Below are 25,032 nucleotides of genomic sequence, written 5' to 3' on the forward strand. Positions count from 1 at the left end.
TTTCTCTCACTCACAGGCTTTCTCTCTCACACAGGCTTTCTCTCTCACACAGGCTTTCTCTCTCTCACACAGGCTTTCTCTCTCTCTCACGCACGCTTTCTCTCTCACACAGGCTTTCTCTTACACACAGGCTTTCTCTCTCTCTCACACAGGCTTTCTCTGTCTCTCACGCACGCTTTCTCTCTCACACAGGCTTTCTCTCTCACACAGGCTTTCTCTCTCACACAGGCTTTCTCTCTCTCTCACGCACGCTTTCTCTCTCACACCGGCTTTCTCTCTCTCACACAGGCTTTCTCTCTCTCACACAGGCTTTCTCTCTCTCTCACGCACGCTTTCTCTCTCACACACAGGCTTTCTCTCTCTCACACAGGCTTTCTCTCTCTCTCACGCACGCTTTCTCTCTCACACACAGGCTTTCTCTCTCACACGCTTTCTCTCTCACACAGGCTTTCTCTCTCTCACACACCCTTTCTCTCTCTCACACAGGCTTTCTCTCTCTCACAGGCTTTCTCTCTCACACACAGGCTTTCTCTTAGTCACACCCTTTCTCTCTCTCACACAGGCTTTCTCTCTCACACAGGCTTTCTCTCACTCACAGGCTTTCTCTCACAGGCTTTCTCACACGCACGCTTTCTCTCTCTCACACAAGCTTTCTCTCACTCACAGGCTTTCTCTCTCACTCACAGGCTTTCCCTTACACACACGCTTTCTCTCTCTCACACAGGCTTTCTCTCACTCACAGGCTTTCTCTCTCACTCACAGGCTTTCTCTCTCACTCACAAGCTTTCTCTCTCACTCACAGGCTTTCTCTCTCACACAGGCTTTCTCTCTCTCACACAGGCTTTCTTTTACACACAGGCTTTCTTTTACACACAGGCTTTCTCTCTCTCACACAGGCTTTCTCTCTCACACACAGGCTTTCTCTCTCGCACAGGCTTTCTCTCTCACACACAGGCTTTCTCTCTCACACAGGCTTTCTCTCTCTCACACAGGCTTTCTCTCTCTCACGCACGCTTTCTCTCACACACAGGCTTTCTCTCACTCACAGGCTTTCTCTCTCTCACACAGGCTTTCTCTCTCACACACAGGCTTTCTCTTACACACACGCTTTCTCTCTCACACAGGCTTTCTCTCTCTCACACAGGCTTTCTCTCTCTCACACAGGCTTTCTCACTCTCACACAGGCTTTCTCTCTCTCACACAGGCTTTCTCTCTCACGCACGCTTTCTCTCACTCACAGGCTTTCTCTCTCTCACACAGGCTTTCTCTCTCACACACAGGCTTTCTCTTACACACAGGCTTACTCTCTCTCACACAGGCTTCCTCTCTCTCACACAGGCTTTCTCTCTCTCACACAGGCTTTCTCTCTCACACACAGGCTTTCTCTTACACACAGGCTTCCTCTCTCTCACACAGGCTTCCTCTCTCTCACACAGGCTTTCTCTCTCTCACGCACGCTTTCTCTCACGCACGCTTTCTCTCTCACACACAGGCTTTCTCTCTCTCGCACAGGCTTTCTCTCTCACACAGGCCTTCTCTCTCACACAGGCTTTCTCTCTCTCACATAGGCTTTCTCTCTCTCTCACGCACGCTTTCTCTCTCACACACAAGCTTTCTCTCTCTCGCACAGGCTTTCTCTCTCGCACAGGCTTTCTCTCTCACACAGGCCTTCTCTCACACACAGGCTTTCTCTCTCTCGCACAGGCTTTCTCTCTCACACAGGCCTTCTCTCTCACACAGGCTTTCTCTCTCTCACATAGGCTTTCTTTCTCTCTCACTCACAGGCTTTCTCTCTCACACACAGGCTTTCTCTCACACACAGGCTTTCTCTCACTCACAGGCTTTCGCTCTCACACAGGCTTTCTCTCACAGGCTTTCTCTCTCACACACAGGCTTTCTCTCACACACAGGCTTTCTCTCACTCACAGGCTTTCTCTCACTCACAGGCTTTCGCTCTCACACAGGCTTTCTCACACAGGCTTTCTCTCTCTCACACAGGCTTTCTCTCTCACACAGGCTTTCTCTCTCTCGCACAGGCTTTCTCTCTCTCGCACAGGCTTTCTCTCACACGCACGCTTTCTCTTACACACACGCTTTCTCTTACACACACCGTTTCTCTCTCACACAGGCTTTCTCTCACAGGCTTTCTCTCTCACTCATAGGCTTTCTCTTACACACACGCTTTCTCTCTCTCACACAGGCTTTCTCTCACTCACAGGCTTTCTCTCACTCACAGGCTTTCTCTGTCACTCACAGGCTTTCTCTCTCACTCACAGCCTTTCTCTCTCTCACACAGCCTTTCTCTCTCTCACACAGCCTTTCTCTCTCTCTCACAGGCTTTCTCTCTCTCACAGGCTTTCTCACACGCACGATTTCTCTCTCTCACACAGGCTTTCTCTCACTCACAGGCTTTCTCTCTCACTCACAGGCTTTCTCTCTCACACAGCCTTTCTCTCTCTCTCACACAGGCTTTCTCTCACTCACAGGCTTTCTCTCTCACTCACAGACTTTCTCTTACACACAGGCTTTCTCTCTCTCACACAGGCTTTCTCTCACACACAGGCTTTTTCTCACACACAGGCTTTCTCTCTCTCACACAGGCTTTCTCTCTCTCTCACAGGCTTTCTCTCTCTCACAGGCTTTCTCACACGCACGCTTTCTCTCTCTCACACAGGCTTTCTCTCTCTCACACGCACGCTTTCTTTTACACACAGGCTTTCTCTCTCTCACACAGGCTTTCTCTCACACACAGGCTTTCTCTCTCTCACTCAGGCTTTCTCTCTCACAGGCTTTCTCACACGCACGCTTTCTCTTACACACAGGCTTTCTCTCTTACACACAGGCTTTCTCTCTCACACACAGGCTTTCTCTCACACAGGCTTTCTCTCTCTCACACAGGCTTTCTCTCTCACACACAGGCTTTCTGTTACACACACGCTTTCTCTCTCTCACAGGCTTTCTCTCTCACAGGCTTTCTCTCTCACAGGCTTTCTCTCACACAGGCTTTCTCTCTCTCTCACGCACGCTTTCTCTCACACGCAGGCTTTCTCTCTCACACACAGGCTTTCTCTCTCACACGCACGCTTTCTCTCACACAGGCTTTCTCTCTCTCTCACGCACGCTTTCTCTCACACACACAGGCTTTCTCTCACTCACAGGCTTTCTCTCTCACACAGGCTTTCTCTCACAGGCTTTCTCTCTCACACGCACGCTTTCTCTCACACACAGGCTTTCTCTTACACACAGGCTTTCTCTCTCTCGCACAGGCTTTCTCTTACACGCAGGCTTTCTCTCTCACACACAGGCTTTCTCTTAGTCACACCCTTTCTCTCTCTCACACAGGCTTTCTCTCTCTCACAGGCTTTCTCTCTCACACACAGGCTTTCTCTTAGTCACACCCTTTCTCTCTCTCACACAGGCTTTCTCTCTCACACAGGCTTTCTCTCACTCACAGGCTTTCTCTCACAGGCTTTCTCACACGCACGCTTTCTCTCTCTCACACAAGCTTTCTCTCACTCACAGGCTTTCTCTCTCACTCACAGGCTTTCCCTTACACACACGCTTTCTCTCTCTCACACAGGCTTTCTCTCACTCACAGGCTTTCTCTCTCACTCACAGGCTTTCTCTCTCACTCACAAGCTTTCTCTCTCACTCACAGGCTTTCTCTCTCACACAGGCTTTCTCTCTCTCACACAGGCTTTCTTTTACACACAGGCTTTCTTTTACACACAGGCTTTCTCTCTCTCACACAGGCTTTCTCTCTCACACACAGGCTTTCTCTCTCGCACAGGCTTTCTCTCTCACACACAGGCTTTCTCTCTCACACAGGCTTTCTCTCTCTCACACAGGCTTTCTCTCTCTCACACAGGCTTTCTCTCTCACACACAGGCTTTCTCTCTCTCACACAGGCTTTCTCTCTCACACACAGGCTTTCTCTCACTCAGGCTTTCTCTCTCTCACAGGCTTTCTCTCTCACAGGCTTTCTCTTACACACAGGCTTTCTCTCTCACACAGGCTTTCTCTCACACAGGCTTTCTCTCTCTCACACAGGCTTTCTTTTACACACAGGCTTTCTCTCTCACAGGCTTTCTCTTACACACAGGCTTTCTCTCTCACACAGGCTTTCTCTCTCACACAGGCTTTCTCTCACACAGGCTTTCTCTCTCTCACACAGGCTTTCTTTTACACACAGGCTTTCTCTCACAGGCTTTCTCTCTCACACAGGCTTTCTCTCTCACACAGGCTTTCTCTCACACAGGCTTTCTCTCTCTCACACAGGCTTTCTTTTACACACAGGCTTTCTCTCTCACAGGCTTTCTCTTACACACAGGCTTTCTCTCTCACACAGGCTTTCTCTCTCACACAGGCTTTCTCTCTCACACAGGCTTTCTCTCTCACACAGGCTTTCTCTCTCACACAGGCTTTCTCTCACACAGGCTTTCTCTCACACACAGGCTTTCTCTCTCTCACACAGGCTTTCTCTCTCTCACACAGGCTTTCTCTCTCACACGCCGCTTTCTCTCTCACACGCCGCTTTCTCTCTCTCACACAGGCTTTCTCACACGCACGCTTTCTCTTACACACAGGCTTTCTCACACACAGGCTTTCTCTCTCACACGCCGCTTTCTCTCTCTCACAGGCTTTCTCTCTCACAGGCTTTCTCTTACACACAGGCTTTCTCTCTCACACAGGCTTTCTCTCACACAGGCTTTCTCTCTCTCACACAGGCTTTCTCTCACACACAGGCTTTCTCTCTCTCACACAGGCTTTCTCTTACAAACAGGCTTTCTCTCCCTCTTACAGGCTTTCTCTCTCACAGGCTTTCTCACACGCACGCTTTCTCTTACACACAGGCTTTCTCTCTCACACAGGCTTTCTCTCTCTCACACAGGCTTTCTCTCTCACACGCCGCTTTCTCTCTCTCACACAGGCTTTCTCTCTCTCACACAGGCTTTCTCTCTCTCACACAGGCTTTCTCACACGCACGCTTTCTCTTACACACAGGCTTTCTCTCTCTCACACAGGCTTTCTCTCTCTCACACAGGCTTTCTCTCTCTCACACAGGCTTTCTCTCTCTCACACAGGCTTTCTCTCTCTCACACAGGCTTTCTCTCTCTCGCAGGCTTTCTCTCTCACAGGCTTTCTCTCTCACAGGCTTTCTCACACGCACACTTTCTCTTACACACTCGCTTTCTCACACGCCGCTTTCTCTCTCGCACAGGCTTTCTCTCTCACACGCACGCTTTCTCTCTCACACGCCCGCTTTCTCTTACACACAGGCTTTCTCTCTCACACACACTTTCTCTTACACACAGGCTTTCTCTCTCACACAGGCTTTCTCTTACACACAGGCTTTCTCTTACACACAGGCTTTCTCTCTCACACGCACGCTTTCTCTCTCACACGCACGCTTTCTCTCTCACACGCACGCTTTCTCTCTCACACGCACGCTTTCTCTCTCACACGCACGCTTTCTCTCTCTCACGCACGCTTTCTCTCTCACACGCACGCTTTCTCTCTTACACACACGCTTTCTCTCTCTCACAGGCTTTCTCTCTCACAGGCTTTCTCTCACACAGGCTTTCTCTCTCACACGCACGCTTTCTCTCACACACACAGGCTTTCTCTCTCACACGCACGCTTTCTCTCACACACACAGGCTTTCTCTCACACAGGCTTTCTCTCTCTCACGCACGCTTTCTCTCACACGCAGGCTTTCTCTCTCACACACAGGCTTTCTCTCTCACACGCACGCTTTCTCTCACACACACAGGCTTTCTCTCACTCACAGGCTTTCAATCTCACACAGGCTTTCTCTCACAGGCTTTCTCTCTCACACGCACGCTTTCTCTCACACACAGGCTTTCTCTTACACACAGGCTTTCTCTCTCTCTCGCACAGGCTTTCTCTTACACGCAGGCTTTCTCTCTCACACACAGGCTTTCTCTTAGTCACACCCTTTCTCTCTCTCACACAGGCTTTCTCTCTCTCACAGGCTTTCTCTCTCACTCACAGCTTTCTCTCTCACACAGGCTTTCTCTCTCACTCACAGCTTTCTCTCACTCACAGGTTTTCTCTCTCTCACAGGCTTTCTCACACGCACGCTTTCTCTCTCTCACACAGGCTTTCTCTCACTCACAGGCTTTCTCTCTCACTCACAGGCTTTCTCTCTCACACAGGCTTTCTCTCTCACAGGCTTTCTCTTACACACACTCTTTCTCTCTCTCACACAGGCTTTCTCTCACTCACAGGCTTTCTCTCACTCACAGGCTTTCTCTCTCACTCACAGGCTTTCTCTCTCACACAGGCTTTCTCTCTCTCACACAGGCTTTCTTTTACACACAGGCTTTCTCTCTCTCACACAGGCTTTCTCTCTCACACACAGGCTTTCTCTCTCACACAGGCTTTCTCTCTCTCACACAGGCTTTCTCTCTCTCACACAGGCTTTCTCTCTCACACACAGGCTTTCTCTCTCACACAGGCTTTCTCTCACACACAGGCTTTCTCTCTCTCACTCAGGCTTTCTCTCTCTCACAGGCTTTCTCTCTCTCACAGGCTTTCTCTCTCACAGGCTTTCTCTCTCACAGGCTTTCTCTTACACACAGGCTTTCTCTCTCACACAGGCTTTCTCTCACACAGGCTTTCTCTCTCTCACACAGGCTTTCTCTCACACACAGGCTTTCTCTCTCACACAGGCTTTCTCTCTCTCACAGGCTTTCTCTCTCTCACACAGGCTTTCTCTCTCACACGCCGCTTTCTCTCTCACACGCCGCTTTCTCTCTCTCACAGGCTTTCTCTCTCACAGGCTTTCTCTTACACACAGGCTTTCTCTCTCACACAGGCTTTCTCTCACACAGGCTTTCTCTCTCTCACACAGGCTTTCTCTTACACACAGGCTTTCTCTCTCACAGGCTTTCTCACACGCACGCTTTCTCTTACACACAGGCTTTCTCTCTCACACAGGCTTTCTCTCTCTCACACAGGCTTTCTCTCTCTCACAGGCTTTCTCTCTCTCACACAGGCTTTCTCTCTCACACGCCGCTTTCTCTCTCACACGCCGCTTTCTCTCTCTCACACAGGCTTTCTCTCTCACAGGCTTTCCACACGCACGCTTTCTCTTACACACAGGCTTTCTCACACACAGGCTTTCTCTCTCACACGCCGCTTTCTCTCTCTCACACAGGCTTTCTCTTACACACAGGCTTTCTCACACGCACGCTTTCTCTTACACACAGGCTTTCTCACACAGGCTTTCTCTCTCACACGCCGCTTTCTCTCTCTCACAGGCTTTCTCTCTCACAGGCTTTCTCTTACACACAGGCTTTCTCTCTCTCACACAGGCTTTCTCTTACACTCAGGCTTTCTCTCTCACAGGCTTTCTCACACGCACGCTTTCTCTTACACACAGGCTTTCTCTCTCACACACAGGCTTTCTCTCTCACAGGCTTTCTCTCTCTCACACAGGCTTTCTCTCACACACAGGCTTTCTCTTACACACAGGCTTTCTCTCTCTCACACAGGCTTTATCTCTCTCACACAGGCTTTCTCTCTCTCACACAGGATTTCTCTCTCTCACACAGGCTTTCTCTCTCTCGCAGGCTTTCTCTCTCACAGGCTTTCTCTCTCACAGGCTTTCTCACACGCACACTTTCTCTTACACACTCGCTTTCTCACACGCCGCTTTCTCTCTCGCACAGGCTTTCTCTCTCACACGCACGCTTTCTCTCTCACACGCCCGCTTTCTCTTACACACAGGCTTTCTCTCTCACACACACTTTCTCTTACACACAGGCTTCCTCTCTCACACAGGCTTTCTCTTACACACAGGCTTTCTCTCTCACACACAGGCTTTCTCTCTCACACGCACGCTTTCTCTCTCACACGCACGCTTTCTCTCTCACACGCACGCTTTCTCTCTCACACGCACGCTTTCTCTCTCACACGCACTCTTTCTCTCTCACACGCACTCTTTCTCTCTCACACGCACGCTTTCTCTCTCTCACGCACGCTTTCTCTCTCACACGCACGCTTTCTCTCTCACACGCACGCTTTCTCTCACGCACGCTTTCTCTCTCACACGCACGCTTTCTCTCTCGCACAGGCTTTCTCTCTCACACAGGCTTTCTCTCTCGCACAGGCTTTCTCACTTACACAGGCTTTCTCTCACGCACGCTTTCTCTCTCACACGCACGCTTTCTCTCTCACACGCACGCTTTCTCTCTCACACAGGCTTTCTCTCTTACACACAGGCTTTCTCTCTCACACGCTTTCTCTCTCACACGCACGCTTTCTCTCTCACACAGGCTTTCTCTTACACACAGGCTTTCTCTCACGCACGCTTTCTCTCTCACACGCACGCTTTCTCACTCACACAGGCTTTCTCTTACACACAGGCTTTCTCTTACACACAGGCTTTCTCTCTTACACACAGGCTTTCTCTCTTACACACAGGCTTTCTCTCTTGCACACAGGCTTTCTCTCTTAGACACAGGCTTTCTCTCTCACACACGCTTTTCCTCCCACGCATTCCCTCTCACGCTTTCTCTCACGCAGGGTTTCCCTCTCTCACTCTTTCCCACTCACACACTCTTTCCCTCTGTCACATTCTTTCCCTCTCACACACTCTTTCGCTCTCACACAGGCTTTCCCTCTCACACAGGCTTCCCCTCTCACACAGGCTTTCCCTCTCACAAAGGCGCTTTCCCTCTCACACGCCCGCTTTCTCACTCACACGCCCGCTTTCTCTCTCACACGCACGCTTTCTCTCTCACACGCACGCTTTCTCACACAGGCGCTTTCCCCCTCACAGGCGCTTTCCCCCTCCCCGCGCTTTCCCCCTCCCCCGCGCTTTCCCCCTCCCCGCGCTTTCCCCCTCCCCGCGCTTTCCCCCTCCCCGCGCTTTCCCCCTCCCCGCGCTTTCCCCCTCCCCGCGCTTTCCCCCTCCCCGCGCTTTCCCCCTCCCCGCGCTTTCCCCCTCCCCGCGCTTTTCCCCTCCCCCGCGCTTTCCCCCTCCCCCGCGCTTTCCCCCTCCCCGCGCTTTCCCCCTCCCCCGCGCTTTCCCCCTCCCCCGCGCTTTCCCCCTCCCCCGCGCTTTCCCCCTCCCCCGCGCTTTCCCCCTCCCCCGCGCTTTCCCCCTCCCCCGCGCTTTCCCCCTCCCCGCGCTTTCCCCCTCCCCGCGCTTTCCCCCTCCCCCGCGCTTTCCCCCTCCCCCGCGCTTTCCCCCTCCCCCGCGCTTTCCCCCTCCCCCGCGCTTTCCCCCTCCCCCGCGCTTTCCCCCTCCCCCGCGCTTTCCCCCTCCCCCGCGCTTTCCCCCTCCCCCGCGCTTTCCCCCTCCCCCGCGCTTTCCCCCTCCCCCGCGCTTTCCCCCTCCCCCGCGCTTTCCCCTCCCCCGCGCTTTCCCCCTCCCCCGCGCTTTCCCCCTCCCCCGCGCTTTCCCCCTCCCCCGCGCTTTCCCCCTCCCCCGCGCTTTCCCCCTCCCCGCGCTTTCCCCCTCCCCGCGCTTTCCCCCTCCCCGCGCTTTCCCCCTCCCCCGCGCTTTCCCCCTCCCCCGCGCTTTCCCCCTCCCCCGCGCTTTCCCCCTCCCCCGCGCTTTCCCCCTCCCCCGCGCTTTCCCCCTCCCCCGCGCTTTCCCCCTCCCCCGCGCTTTCCCCCTCCCCCGCGCTTTCCCCCTCCCCCGCGCTTTCCCCCTCCCCCGCGCTTTCCCCCTCCCCCGCGCTTTCCCCCTCCCCCGCGCTTTCCCCCTCCCCCGCGCTTTCCCCCTCCCCCGCGCTTTCCCCCTCCCCCGCGCTTTCCCCCTCCCCCGCGCTTTCCCCCTCCCCCGCGCTTTCCCCCTCCCCCGCGCTTTCCCCCTCCCTCGCGCTTTCCCCCTCCCACGCGCTTTCCCCCTCCCACGCGCTCTCCCTCTTGCACACACTTTTCCTCACACACGCTTTCCTTTTCCACTCTTTCCCTCTCGCACGCTTTCTCTCTCACACACTTTCCCTCGCACACACTTTCCTTCTGTTACACTGCTTTCCCTCTCACACAGGCTTTCCCTCTCACACAGGCTTTCCCTCTCACACACGCTTTCTCTCTCTCTCACAGGCTTTCTCTCTCTCACAGGCTTTCTCACACGCACGCTTTCTTTTACACACAGGCTTTCTCTCTCTCACACAGGCTTTCTCTCACACACAGGCTTTCTCTCTCACACACAGGCTTTCTCTCACAGGCTTTCTGACACGCCGCTTTCTCTCTCTCACACAGGCTTTCTCTTACACACAGGCTTTCTCTCACAGGCTTTCTCTCACAGGCTTTCTCACACGCACGCTTTCTTTTACACACAGGCTTTCTCTCTCTCACACAGGCTTTCTCTCTCACACACAGGCTTTCTCTCTCACACAGGCTTTCTCTCTCTCACGCAGGCTTTCTTTTACACACAGGCTTTCTCTCTCACAGGCTTTCTCTTACACACAGGCTTTCTCTCTCACACAGGCTTTCTCTCACACAGGCTTTCTCTCTCTCACACAGGCTTTCTCTCTCACACAGGCTTTCTCTCACACACAGGCTTTCTCTCTCACACAGGCTTTCTCTCTCTCACAGGCTTTCTCTCTCTCACACAGGCTTTCTCTCTCACACGCCGCTTTCTCTCTCACACGCCGCTTTCTCTCTCTCACAGGCTTTCTCTCTCACAGGCTTTCTCTTACACACAGGCTTTCTCTCTCACACAGGCTTTCTCTCACACAGGCTTTCTCTCTCTCACACAGGCTTTCTCTTACACACAGGCTTTCTCTCTCACAGGCTTTCTCACACGCACGCTTTCTCTTACACACAGGCTTTCTCTCTCACACAGGCTTTCTCTCTCTCACACAGGCTTTCTCTCTCTCACAGGCTTTCTCTCTCTCACACAGGCTTTCTCTCTCACACGCCGCTTTCTCTCTCACACGCCGCTTTCTCTCTCTCACACAGGCTTTCTCTCTCACAGGCTTTCCACACGCACGCTTTCTCTTACACACAGGCTTTCTCACACACAGGCTTTCTCTCTCACACGCCGCTTTCTCTCTCTCACACAGGCTTTCTCTTACACACAGGCTTTCTCACACGCACGCTTTCTCTTACACACAGGCTTTCTCACACACAGGCTTTCTCTTACACACAGGCTTTCTCTCTCTCACACAGGCTTTCTCTTACACTCAGGCTTTCTCTCTCACAGGCTTTCTCACACGCACGCTTTCTCTTACACACAGGCTTTCTCTCTCACACACAGGCTTTCTCTCTCACAGGCTTTCTCTCTCTCACACAGGCTTTCTCTCACACACAGGCTTTCTCTTACACACAGGCTTTCTCTCTCTCACACAGGCTTTCTCTCTCTCACACAGGCTTTCTCTCTCTCACACAGGATTTCTCTCTCTCACACAGGCTTTCTCTCTCTCACACAGGCTTTCTCTCTCACACAGGCTTTCTCTCTCTCGCAGGCTTTCTCTCTCACAGGCTTTCTCTCTCACAGGCTTTCTCTCTCACAGGCTTTCTCACACGCACACTTTCTCTTACACACTCGCTTTCTCACACGCCGCTTTCTCTCTCGCACAGGCTTTCTCTCTCACACGCACGCTTTCTCTCTCACACGCCCGCTTTCTCTTACACACAGGCTTTCTCTCTCACACACACTTTCTCTTACACACAGGCTTTCTCTCTCACACAGGCTTTCTCTTCCACACAGGCTTTCTCTTCCACACAGGCTTTCTCTTACACACAGGCTTTCTCTCTCACACACAGGCTTTCTCTCTCACACGCACGCTTTCTCTCTCACACGCACGCTTTCTCTCTCACACGCACGCTTTCTCTCTCACACGCACGCTTTCTCTCTCACACGCACTCTTTCTCTCTCACACGCACTCTTTCTCTCTCACACGCACGCTTTCTCTCTCTCACGCACGCTTTCTCTCACACGCACGCTTTCTCTCTCACACGCACGCTTTCTCTCACGCACGCTTTCTCTCTCACACGCACGCTTTCTCTCTCGCACAGGCTTTCTCTCTCACACAGGCTTTCTCTCTCGCACAGGCTTTCTCACTTACACAGGCTTTCTCTCACGCACGCTTTCTCTCTCACACGCACGCTTTCTCTCTCACACAGGCTTTCTCTCTTACACACAGGCTTTCTCTCTCACACGCTTTCTCTCTCACACGCACGCTTTCTCTCTCACACAGGCTTTCTCTTACACACAGGCTTTCTCTCACGCACGCTTTCTCTCTCACACGCACGCTTTCTCACTCACACAGGCTTTCTCTTACACACAGGCTTTCTCTTACACACAGGCTTTCTCTTACACACAGGCTTTCTCTCTTACACACAGGCTTTCTCTCTTACACACAGGCTTTCTCTCTTGCACACAGGCTTTCTCTCTTAGACACAGGCTTTCTCTCTCACACACGCTTTTCCTCCCACGCATTCCCTCTCACGCTTTCTCTCACGCAGGGTTTCCCTCTCTCACTCTTTCCCACTCACACACTCTTTCCCTCTGTCACATTCTTTCCCTCTCACACACTCTTTCCCTCTCACACAGGCTTTCCCTCTCACACAGGCTTCCCCTCTCACACAGGCTTTCCCTCTCACAAAGGCGCTTTCCCTCTCACACGCCCGCTTTCTCACTCACACGCCCGCTTTCTCTCTCACACGCACGCTTTCTCTCTCACACGCACGCTTTCTCACACAGGCGCTTTCCCCCTCACAGGCGCTTTCCCCCTCCCCGCGCTTTCCCCCTCCCCCGCGCTTTCCCCCCTCCCCGCGCTTTCCCCCTCCCCGCGCTTTCCCCCTCCCCGCGCTTTCCCCCTCCCCGCGCTTTCCCCCTCCCCGCGCTTTCCCCCTCCCCGCGCTTTCCCCCTCCCCCGCGCTTTCCCCCTCCCCCGCGCTTTCCCCCTCCCCGCGCTTTCCCCCTCCCCCGCGCTTTCCCCCTCCCCCGCGCTTTCCCCCTCCCCCGCGCTTTCCCCCTCCCCCGCGCTTTCCCCCTCCCCCGCGCTTTCCCCCTCCCCCGCGCTTTCCCCCTCCCCCGCGCTTTCCCCCTCCCCGCGCTTTCCCCCTCCCCCGCGCTTTCCCCCTCCCCCGCGCTTTCCCCCTCCCCCGCGCTTTCCCCCTCCCCCGCGCTTTCCCCCTCCCCCGCGCTTTCCCCCTCCCCCGCGCTTTCCCCCTCCCCCGCGCTTTCCCCCTCCCCCGCGCTTTCCCCCTCCCCCGCGCTTTCCCCCTCCCCCGCGCTTTCCCCCTCCCCCGCGCTTTCCCCCTCCCCCGCGCTTTCCCCCTCCCCCGCGCTTTCCCCCTCCCCGCGCTTTCCCCCTCCCCGCGCTTTCCCCCTCCCCGCGCTTTCCCCCTCCCCCGCGCTTTCCCCCTCCCCCGCGCTTTCCCCCTCCCCCGCGCTTTCCCCCTCCCCCGCGCTTTCCCCCTCCCCCGCGCTTTCCCCCTCCCCCGCGCTTTCCCCCTCCCCCGCGCTTTCCCCCTCCCCCGCGCTTTCCCCCTCCCCCGCGCTTTCCCCCTCCCCGCGCTTTCCCCCTCCCCCGCGCTTTCCCCCTCCCCCGCGCTTTCCCCCTCCCCGCGCTTTCCCCCTCCCCCGCGCTTTCCCCCTCCCCCGCGCTTTCCCCCTCCCTCGCGCTTTCCCCCTCCCACGCGCTTTCCCCCTCCCACGCGCTCTCCCTCTTGCACACACTTTTCCTCACACACGCTTTCCTTTTCCACTCTTTCCCTCTCGCACGCTTTCTCTCTCACACACTTTCCCTCGCACACACTTTCCTTCTGTTACACTGCTTTCCCTCTCACACAGGCTTTCCCTCTCACACAGGCTTTCCCTCTCACACACGCTTTCTCTCTCTCTCACAGGCTTTCTCTCTCTCACAGGCTTTCTCACACGCACGCTTTCTTTTACACACAGGCTTTCTCTCTCTCACACAGGCTTTCTCTCACACACAGGCTTTCTCTCTCACACACAGGCTTTCTCTCACAGGCTTTCTGACACGCCGCTTTCTCTCTCTCACACAGGCTTTCTCTTACACACAGGCTTTCTCTCACAGGCTTTCTCTCACAGGCTTTCTCACACGCACGCTTTCTTTTACACACAGGCTTTCTCTCTCTCACACAGGCTTTCTCTCTCACACACAGGCTTTCTCTCTCACACAGGCTTTCTCTCTCTCACGCAGGGTTTCTTTTACACACAGGCTTTCTCTCTCACAGGCTTTCTCTTACACACAGGCTTTCTCTCTCACACAGGCTTTCTCTCACACAGGCTTTCTCTCTCTCACACAGGCTTTCTCTCACACACAGGCTTTCTCTCTCACACAGGCTTTCTCTCTCTCACAGGCTTTCTCTCTCTCACACAGGCTTTCTCTCTCACACGCCGCTTTCTCTCTCACACGCCGCTTTCTCTCTCTCACAGGCTTTCTCTCTCACAGGCTTTCTCACACGCACGCTTTCTCTTACACACAGGCTTTCTCTCTCACACAGGCTTTCTCTCTCTCACACAGGCTTTCTCTCTCTCACAGGCTTTCTCTCTCTCACACAGGCTTTCTCTCTCACACGCCGCTTTCTCTCTCACACGCCGCTTTCTCTCTCTCACACAGGCTTTCTCTCTCACAGGCTTTCCACACGCACGCTTTCTCTTACACACAGGCTTTCTCACACACAGGCTTTCTCTCTCACACGCCGCTTTCTCTCTCTCACACAGGCTTTCTCTTACACACAGGCTTTCTCACACGCACGCTTTCTCTTACACACAGGCTTTCTCTTACACACAGGCTTTCTCTTACACACAGGCTTTCTCTCTCTCACACAGGCTTTCTCTTACACTCAGGCTTTCTCTCTCACAGGCTTTCTCACACGCACGCTTTCTCTTACACACAGGCTTTCTCTCTCACACACAGGCTTTCTCTCTCACAGGCTTTCTCTCTCTCACACAGGCTTTCTCTCACACACAGGCTTTCTCTTACACACAGGCTTTCTCTCTCTCACACAGGCTTTCTCTCTCTCACACAGGCTTTCTCTCTCTCACACAGGATTTCTCTCTCTCACACAGGCTTTCTCTCTCTCACACAGGCTTTCTCTCTCTCGCAGGCTTTCTCTCTCACAGGCTTTCTCTCTCACAGGCTTTCTCTCTCACAGGCTTTCTCACACGCACACTTTCTCTTACACACTCGCTTTCTCACACGCCGCTTTCTCTCTCGCACAGGCTTTCTCTCTCACACGCACGCTTTCTCTCTCACACGCCCGCTTTCTCTTACACACAGGCTTTCTCTCTCACACACACTTTCTCTTACACACAGGCTTTCTCTTACACACAGGCTTTCTCTTACACACAGGCTTTCTCCGCACGCTTTCTCTTTCACACACTTTCCCTCGCACACACTTTCCTTCTGTTACACTGCTTTCCCTCTCACACAGGCTTTCCCTCTCACACACGCTTTCTCTTACACACAGGCTTTCTCTTACACACAGGCTTTCTCTTACACACAGGCTTTCTCTTACAAACAGGCTTTCTCTTACACACAGGCTTTCTCTCTCTCACACAGGCTTTCTCTTACACACAGGCTTTCTCTTACACACAGGCTTTCTCTTACACACAGGCTTTCTCTCTCTCACACAGGCTTTCTCTCACACACACAGGCTTTCTCTTACACACAGGCTTTCTCTCTCACACGCCGCTTTCTCTCTCTCACAGGCTTTCTCACATGCACGCTTTCTCTTACACACAGGCTTTCTCTCTCACACAGGCTTTCTCTCTCTCACACAGGCTTTCTCTCTCTCACACAGGCTTTCTCTCTCTCACACAGGCTTTCTCTCTCTCACACAGGCTTTCTCTCACACACAGGCTTTCTCTCACACACAGGCTTTCTGTCTCTCACACAGGCTTTCTCTTACACACAGGCTTTCTCTCTCTCACACAGGCTTTCTCTTACACACAGGCTTTCTCTCTCACACGCCGCTTTCTCTCACAGGCTTTCTCTTACACACAGGCTTTCTCACATGCACGCTTTCTCTTACACACAGGCTTTCTCTCTCTCACACAGGCTTTCTCTCTCTCACACAGGCTTTCTCTCTCTCACACAGGCTTTCTCTCACACACAGGCTTTCTCTCTCACACACAGGCTTTCTCTCACACACAGGCTTTCTCTCTCTCACACAGGCTTTCTCTTACACACAGGCTTTCTCTCTCTCACACAGGCTTTCTCTTACACACAGGCTTTCTCTCTCACTCACAGGCTTTCTCTCTCTCTCACAGGCTTTCTCTTACACACAGGCTTTCTCTCTCACACGCCGCTTTCTCTCACAGGCTTTCTCACATGCACGCTTTCTCTTACACACAGGCTTTCTCTCTCTCACACAGGCTTTCTCTCTCTCACACAGGCTTTCTCTCTCACAGGCTTTCTCACACGCACACTTTCTCTTACACACTCGCTTTCTCACACGCCGCTTTCTCTCTCGCACAGGCTTTCTCTCTCACACGCACGCTTTCTCTTACACACAGGCTTTCTCTCTCACAGGCTTTCTCACACGCACGCTTTCTCTTACACACAGGCTTTCTCTTACACACAGTCTTTCTCTCTCTCACACTGGCTTTCTCTCTCTCACACAGGCTTTCTCTCTCTCACACAGGCTTTCTCTCTCTCACACAGGCTTTCTCTCTCACACGCCGCTTTCTCTCTCTCACAGGCTTTCTCTCTCACAGGCTTTCTCACACGCACGCTTTCTCTTACACACTCGCTTTCTCACACGCCGCTTTCTCTCTCGCACAGGCTTTCTCTCTCACACGCACGCTTTCTCTCTCACACGCCCGCTTTCTCTTACACACAGGCTTTCTCTTACACACAGGCTTTCTCTCTCACAGGCTTTCTCTTACACACAGGCTTTCTCTCTCACACACGCTTTCTCTTACACACAGGCTTTCTCTCTCGCACACGGTTTCTCTTACACACAGGCTTTCTCTCTCACACAGGCTTTCTCTCTCACACACGCTTTCTCTCACAGGCTTTCTCACATGCACGCTTTCTCTTACACACAGGCTTTCTCTCTCTCACACAGGCTTTCTCTCTCTCACACAGGCTTTCTCTCTCTCACACAGGCTTTCTCTCTCACACAGGCTTTCTCTTACACACAGGCTTTCTCTCTCACAGGCTTTCTCACACGCACGCTTTCTCTTACACACAGGCTTTCTCTTACACACAGGCTTTCTCTCTCTCACACTGGCTTTCTCTCTCTCACACAGGCTTTCTCTCTCTCACACAGGCTTTCTCTCTCTCACACAGGCTTTCTCTCTCTCACACAGGCTTTCTCTCTCTCACACAGGCTTTCTCTCTCTCACACAGGCTTTCTCTCTCTCACAGGCTTTCTCTCTCACAGGCTTTCTCACACGCACGCTTTCTCTTACACACTCGCTTTCTCACACGCCGCTTTCTCTCTCGCACAGGCTTTCTCTCTCACACGCACGCTTTCTCTCTCACACGCCCGCTTTCTCTTACACACAGGCTTTCTCTCTCACACACGCTTTCTCTTACACACAGGTTTTCTCTCTCATACATGCTTTCTCTTACACACAGGCTTTCTCTCTCACACAGGCTTTCTCTTACACACAGGCTTTCTCTTACACACAGGCTTTCTCTCTCACAGGCTTTCTCTTACACACAGGCTTTCTCTTACACACAGGCTTTCTCTCTCACACACAGGCTTTCTCTTACACACAGGCTTTCTCTCTCACACACGCTTTCTCTTACACACAGGCTTTCTCTCTCGCACACGCTTTCTCTTACACACAGGCTTTCTCTCTCACACAGGATTTCTCTCTCACACACGCTTTCTCTTACACACACGCTTTCTCTTGAACACAGGCTTTCTCTTACACACAGGCTTTCTCTCTCTCACACAGGCTTTCTCTTACACACAGGCTTTCTCTCTCTCACACAGGCTTTCTCTCTCTCACACAGGCTTTCTCTCACACACAGGCTTTCTCTCTCACACAGGCTTTCTCTCACACGCCCGCTTTCTCTCTCACACGCACGCTTTCTCTCTCACACGCACGCTTTCTCTCTCACACGCACGCTTTCTCTCTCACGCACGCTTTCTCTCACACGCACGCTTTCTCTCTCACGCACGCTTTCTCTCTCACGCACGCTTTCTCTCTCACACGCACGCTTTCTCTCTCACACGCACGCTTTCTCTCTCACACGCACGCTTTCTCTCTCACACGCACGCTTTCTCTCTCACACGCACGCTTTCTCTCTCACACGCACGCTTTCTCTCTCACACGCACGCTTTCTCTCTCACACATGCTTTCTCTCTTACACACAGGCTTTCTCTCTCACCCGCTTTCTCTCTCACACGCACGCTTTCTCTCTCACACGCACGCTTTCTCTCTCACACGCACGCTTTCTCTCTCACACATGCTTTCTCTCTTACACACAGGCTTTCTCTCTTACACACAGGCTTTCTCTCTTGCACACAGGCTTTCTCTCTTACACACAGGCTTTCTCTCTCACACACGCTTTTCCTCTCACGCATTCCCTCTCACGCTTTCTCACACGCAGGCTTTCCCTCTCACACGCTTTCCCTCTCACACACTCTTTCCCTCTCACACACTCTTTCCCTCTCACACGCTTTCCCTCTCACACACGCTTTCCCTCTCACACACGCTTTCCCTCTCACACACGCTTTCCCTCTCACACACGCTTTCCCTCTCACACACGCTTTCCCTCTCACACACGCTTTCCCTCTCACACAGGCTTCCCCTCACACACAGGCTTCCCCTCTCACACAGGCTTCCCCTCTCACACAGGCTTTCCCTCTCACACGCCCGCTTTCTCTCTCACACAGGCTTTCCCTCTCACACAGGCTTTCCTCTTTCCTTTATCTCTCACTCGCTTTATCTCTCACTCGCTTTATCTCTCACTCGCTTTATCTCTCACTCGCTTTATCTCTCACTCGCTTTATCTCACTCTCTTTATCTCACTCTCTTTATCTCACTCGCTTTATCTCTTTTACTCGCTTTATCTCTCACTCGCTTTATTTCTCACTCGCTTTATCTCTCACTCGCTTTATCTCGCTCGCTTTATCTCGCTCGCTTTATCTCACTCGCTTTATCTCTCACTCGCTTTATCTCTCACTCGCTTTATCTCTCACTCGCTTTATCTCTCACTCGCTTTATCTCTCACTCGCTTTATCTCTCACGCTTTATCTCTCACTCGCTTTATCTCACTCTCTTTATCTCTCACACGCTTTATCTCTCACTCGCTTGATCTCACTCGCTTTATCTCTCACTCGCTTTATCTCACTCGCTTTATCTCTCACTCGCTTTATCTCACTCTCTTTATCTCACTCTCTTTATCTCACTCGCTTTATCTCTCACTCGCTTTATCTCTTTTACTCGCTTTATCTCTCACTCGCTTTATCTCTTTTACTCGCTTTATCTCTCACTCGCTTTATCTCTCACTCGCTTTATCTCTCACTCGCTTTATCTCACTCTCTTTATCTCACTCTCTTTATCTCACTCGCTTTATCTCTCACTCGCTTTATCTCTCACACGCTTTATCTCACACTCGCTTTCTCTCTCACTCGCTTTATCTCACTCTCTTTATCTCTCACTCGCTTTATCTCACTCGCTTTATCACTCACTCGCTTTATCTTACTCGCTTTATCTCTCACAAGCTTTATCTCTCACTCGCTTTATCTCTCACTCGCTTTATCTCTCACTCGCTTTATCTCTCACTCGCTTTATCTCTCACTCGCTTTATCTCACTCGCTTTATCTCTCACTCGCTTTATCTCACTCTCTTTATCTCACACGCTTTATCTCTCACTCGCTTTTGCTCTCACTCGCTTTATCTCTCACTCGCTTTATCTCTCACTAGCTTTATCTCTCACTCGCTTTATCTCTCACTCGCTTTATCTCTCACTCGCTTTATCTCTCACTCGCTTTATCTCTCACTCGCTTTATCTCTCACTCGCTTTATCTCTCTCTCGCTTTATCTCTCACTCGCTTTATCTCACTCGCTTTATCTCTCACTCGCTTTATCTCTCACTCGCTTTATCTCTCACTCGCTTTATCTCTCACTCGCTTTATCTCTCACTCGCTTTATCTCTCACTCGCTTTATCTCTCACTCGCTTTATCTCTCACTCGCTTTATCTCTCTCGTACGTTTTCTCTCACACCTGCTTTCTCTCTCCCACACTCTCATTCTCTCTCACATCCTTTCACACATGCTTTCTCACACACGCTTTCTCACACGCATGCTTTCTCACACGCATGCTTTCTCCATGCACGCTTACACTCACGCTTTCTTTCGCACGCTTTCTTTCACACACGCTTTCTGTCTCACAAATGCTTTCTCACACACCTGCTTTTTCTCTCCCATACACTCTCTCTCTTTATTTCATACACGCTTTCTCAAACACACATGCTTTCTCACACACACACACATGCTTTTTCTCTCACACGCTCTCACTCACATACATGCTTTTTCTCTCACGCTTTCTCTCTCTCACTTGTTTTCTCACCAGACACCATAACTCTTCCCCTTTAATCCTGTCTCCTTGTCTTTCAGTTATCTTCATGCCAAGAATATCATCCACAGGGATTTAAAATCCAACAGTATCCTTACAGAATTCTATTTCGAGAGGGTAGACCTGCCCTCTTCACTCTGCCGTTCCTGTCTGAAGTACTGTGGAGGGGACGTTGGGCCCAGTCGAGTCTGGGAACCCCAGCCTGCTGTTCAGCACTGCCACGTTCTCGCCTGGTGTGGTCACATGAATCTTGAGTGTGCGCGCTCTCATTCCTGACACCAGGGTGGTCCTTTACCCTGAGCTGCCACTCTGCCGGAAATTTCCAAATTCTACCCCATCTGGTTGGTGGGTGTGGGGTGTAGGGCCCAATACAGATTTGGGGTGGGGTCAGCTCTGGGGGGTGAGGGGTCATCGATGTAGGGCTGAAAGGTCATCCTTGGGGGTCGGTGAGGTATCAGCACTTAGGGGAGAAAGTTTCAGCGCTGGGTAAGGGTTCAGCGCTGGGGGAGTGAAGGGTCAGCGCTGGGGGAGTGAAGGGTCGGCGCTGGGGGAGTGAAGGGTCAGCGCTGGGGGAGTGAAGGTTCAGCGCTGGGGGAGTGAAGGGTCGGCGCTGGGGGAATGAAGGGTCAGCGCTGGGGGAGTGAAGGTTCAGCACAGTGGGAGGGAAGGGTCGGCGCTGGGGGAGGGAAGGGTCGGCGCTGGGGGAGGGAAGGGTCGGCGCTGGGGGAGGGAAGGGTCGGCGCTGGGGGAGGGAAGGGTCGGCGCTGGGGGAGGGAAGGGTCGGCGCTGGGGGAGGGAAGGGTCAGCGCCAGGGGAGTGAAGGGTCAGCGCTGGGGGAGTGAAGGGTCAGCGCTGGGGGAGTGAAGGGTCAGCGCTGGGGGAGTGAAGGGTCAGCGCTGGGGGAGGGAAGGGTCGGCGCTGGGGGAGGGAAGGGTCGGCGCTGGGGGAGGGAAGGGTCGGCGCTGGGGGAGGGAAGGGCCGGCGCTGGGGGAGGGAAGGATCGGCGCTGGGGGAGTGAAGGGTCAGCACAGTGGGAGGGAAGGGTCAGCGCTGGGGGAGGGAAGGGTCGGCGCTGGGGGAGGGAAGGGTCGACGCTGGGGGAGGGAAGGGTCGGCGCTGGGGGAGGGAAGGGTCGGCGCTGGGGGAGTGAAGGGTCCGGGCTGGAGGAGTGAACGGTCCGGGCTGGGGGAGTGAAGGGTCCGGGCTGGGGGAGTGAAGGGTCAGTGCTGGGGAGTGAAGGGTCAGGGCTGGGGGAGTGAAGGGTCAGTGCTGGGGAGTGAAGGGGTCAGAGGTGGGGGGGTGAAGGGTCAGCGCTGGGGGAGTGAAGGGTCAGCACAGTGGGAGGGAAGGGTCGGCGCTGGGGGAGGGAAGGGTCGGCGCTGGGGGAGGGAAGGGTCGGCGCTGGGGGAGGGAAGGGTCGGCGCTGGGGGAGGGAAGGGTCGGCGCTGGGGGAGGGAAGGGTCGGCGCTGGGGGAGGGAAGGGTCGGCGCTGGGGGAGGGAAGGGTCGGCGCTGGGGGAGTGAAGGGTCAGGGCTGGGGGAGTGAAGGATCAGTGCTGGGGAGTGAAGGGGTCAGAGGTGGGGGGGATTTGAGGTGCCGGGATGGTGGGAGTTGAGTGTCAGAGGTGGGGGAGGTGAGGGGTCAGTGCTGTGGAGTGAGAGGCCAGGGCTGTGGGGGTGAGGGGTCAGGGCTGTGGGGGTGAGGGGCCAGGGCTGTGGGGGTGAGGGGTCAGGGCTGTGGGGTCAGGGTTCAGGACTGTGGGGGTCAGGGCTGTGGGGGTGATGGGCCAGGGCTGTGGGGGCGAGGGGTCAGGTCTGTGGGGGCGAGGGGTCAGGTCTGTGGGGGCGAGGGGTCAGGTCTGTGGGGGCGAGGGGTCAGGTCTGTGGGGGCGAGGGGTCAGGTCTGTGGGGGCGAGGGGTCAGGTCTGTGGGGGCGAGGGGTCAGGTCTGTGGGGGCGAGGGGTCAGGTCTGTGGGGGCGAGGGGTCAGGTCTGTGGGGGCGAGGGGTCAGGTCTGTGGGGGCGAGGGGTCAGGTCTGTGGGGGCGAGGGGTCAGGGCTTTGGGGGCGAGGGGTCAGGGCTGTGGGAGCGAGGGGTCAGGGCTGTGGGGGCGAGGGGTCAGGGCTGTGGGGGCGAGGGGCCAGGGCTGTGGGGGTGAGGGGTCAGGGCTGTGGGGGCGAGTGGTCAGGGCTGTGGGGGTGAGGGGTCAGGGCTGTGGGGGCGAGTGGTCAGGGCTGTGGGGGCGAGGGGTCAGGGCTGTGGGGGTGAGGGGTCAGGGCTGTGGGGGTGAGGGGTCAGGGCTGTGGGGGTGAGGGGTCAGGGCTGTGGGGGTGAGGGGTCAGGGCTGTGGGGGTGAGGGGCCAGGGCTGTGGGGGTGAGGGGCCAGGGCTGTGGGGGTGAGGGGTCAGGGCTGTGGGGGTGAGGGGTCAGGGCTGTGGGGGTGAGGGGTCAGGGCTGTGGGGGTGAGGGGTCAGGGCTGTGGGAGTGAGGGGCCAGGGCTGTGGGGGTGAGGGGCCAGGGCTGTGGGGGTGAGGGGCCAGGGCTGTGGGGGTGAGGGGCCAGGGCTGTGGGGGTGAGGGGCCAGAGCTGTGGGAGTGAGGGGTCAGGGCTGTGGGGATGAGGGGCCAGGGCTGTGGGAGTGAGGGGCCAGGGCTGTGGGGATGAGGGGCCAGGGCTGTGGGAGTGAGGGGTCAGGGCTGTGGGAGTGAGGGGTCAGGGCTGTGGGAGTGAGGGGTCAGGGCTGTGGGAGTGAGGGGTCAGGGCTCGCCTCTGCTCTCGTCCTGAAAGACAGAAGATTTGAAAAGGTTTCCTTTGACGGGTGTCATTCAGATATCTTCTTGCACGAAGGGCTTACGGTGAAGATTGGGGATTTTGGGCTGGCAACGGTGAAGTCGCGATGGAGCGGCTCCCAGCAGGTGGAGCAGCCGAGCGGCTCAATCCTGTGGATGGTGAGTAAGTCCGAATCCAGGACCGAATATTCCCAAACCCAGGGTCAGAATATTCCCAAACCCAGGGTCAGAATATTCCCAAACCCAGGGTCAGAATATTCCCAAACCCAGGGTCAGAATATTCCCAAACCCAGGGTCAGAATATTCCCAAACCCAGGGTCAGAATATTCCCAAACCCAGGGTCAGAATATTCCTAAACCCAGGGTCAGAATATTCCTAAACCCAGGGTCAGAATGTCTTTCCGTGTGTATGTGTATGCACGTGTCTGTGTCTGGTTATTTTTGAGTCTGTGTGCCTGCCTCGGACCCCTGCCTTTCGTGAGGTTTTCCACTGATTGCCTTTTCTTCTGTTTTTTTCCCAGGCACCGGAGGTAATCCGGATGCAGAACAATAATCCTTACAGCTTCCAATCCGATGTTTATGCCTATGGAATAGTTCTTTATGAGATCATGACGGGGACACTGCCATACTCGCATATCAACAACCGGGACCAGGTATGGCCACAGACATGCAGCAATAGGGCTGGATAAAGAGTCCCTTCGCCTGTAGGAATGACAGTAATGACTAGGAACCAAAGAGGTCACTTATTGATGAGGCCATTCGTTCGTGAGTTAGTGAGAGACCGGGGAAGAAAGTCATAGTCGGACAGGGAATCGGGGATCATTAAGATAGGATAGGGAACCGGGGATTATGATAATGGGCGAACAGGGAACCAGGTAAGAGGTCTGAGACGGACAGGGAACATAGAACAGTACAGCACAGAACAGGCCCCTCGGCCCTCGATGTTGTGCCGAGCATTGTCCGAACCAAGATCAAGCTATCCCACTCCCTGTCATTCTGGTGCGCTCCATGTGCCTATCCAATAACCGCTTGAAAGTTCCTAAAGTGTCCGACTCCACTATCACAGCAGGCAGTCCATTCCACGCCCTAACCACTCTGAGTAAAGAACCTACCTCGGACATCCTTCCTATATCTCCCACCCTGAATCTTATAGTTATGCCCCCTTGTAACAGCTACATCCGCCCGAGGAAATAGTCTCTGAACATCCACTCTATCTATCCCCCTCATCATCTTATAAACCTCTATTAAGTCGCCTCTCATCCTACTCCGCTCCAAAGAGAAAAGCCCTAGCTCCCTCAACCTTTCCTCATAAGACCTATCCTGCAAACCAGGCAGCATCCTGGTAAATCTCCCTTGCACCCTTTCCAATGCTTCCACATCCTTCCTATAATGAGGTGACCAAAACTGCACACACTACTCCAAATGTGGTCTCACCAGGGTCATGTATAGTTGGAGCATAACCCCGCGGCTCTTAAACTCAAGCCCCCTGTTAATCAACGCTAACATACTATAGGCCTTCTTCACGGCTCTATCCACTTCAGTGGCAACCTTCAGAGATCTGTGGACATGAACCCCAAGATCTCTCTGTTCCTCCACATTCCTCAGAATCCTGCTGTTGACCCTGTAATCCGCATTCAAATTTGTTCTACCAAAATGAATCACCTCGCACTTATCAGGGTTAAACTCCATCTGCCATTTTCCGGCCCAGCTCTGCATCCTATCAATGTCTCTTTGCAGCCTAC

The 25,032-nt window shown here is 54.0% G+C and overlaps 1 protein-coding gene across 4 annotated transcripts in view; it reads left to right on the forward strand.

The window, feature by feature from the left end:
• The window catches only part of LOC140398979 (serine/threonine-protein kinase A-Raf-like), a 222,328-nt gene that overhangs the window by 184,680 nt on the left and 12,616 nt on the right, over window positions 1-25,032 (forward strand). For all 4 annotated transcript variants that reach the window (XM_072488001.1, XM_072488002.1, XM_072488004.1 and 1 more), the window contains 3 exons: window positions 20,546-20,592; window positions 23,332-23,450; window positions 23,812-23,943. In XM_072488001.1, coding sequence (XP_072344102.1) covers window positions 20,546-20,592; window positions 23,332-23,450; window positions 23,812-23,943 — 298 coding nt within the window. The remainder of the gene's footprint in view (window positions 1-20,545; window positions 20,593-23,331; window positions 23,451-23,811; window positions 23,944-25,032) is intronic.

The sequence above is a fragment of the Scyliorhinus torazame genome, chromosome 22 (assembly GCF_047496885.1).
Source record: "Scyliorhinus torazame isolate Kashiwa2021f chromosome 22, sScyTor2.1, whole genome shotgun sequence".
Lineage (NCBI taxonomy): Eukaryota > Metazoa > Chordata > Chondrichthyes > Carcharhiniformes > Scyliorhinidae > Scyliorhinus > Scyliorhinus torazame.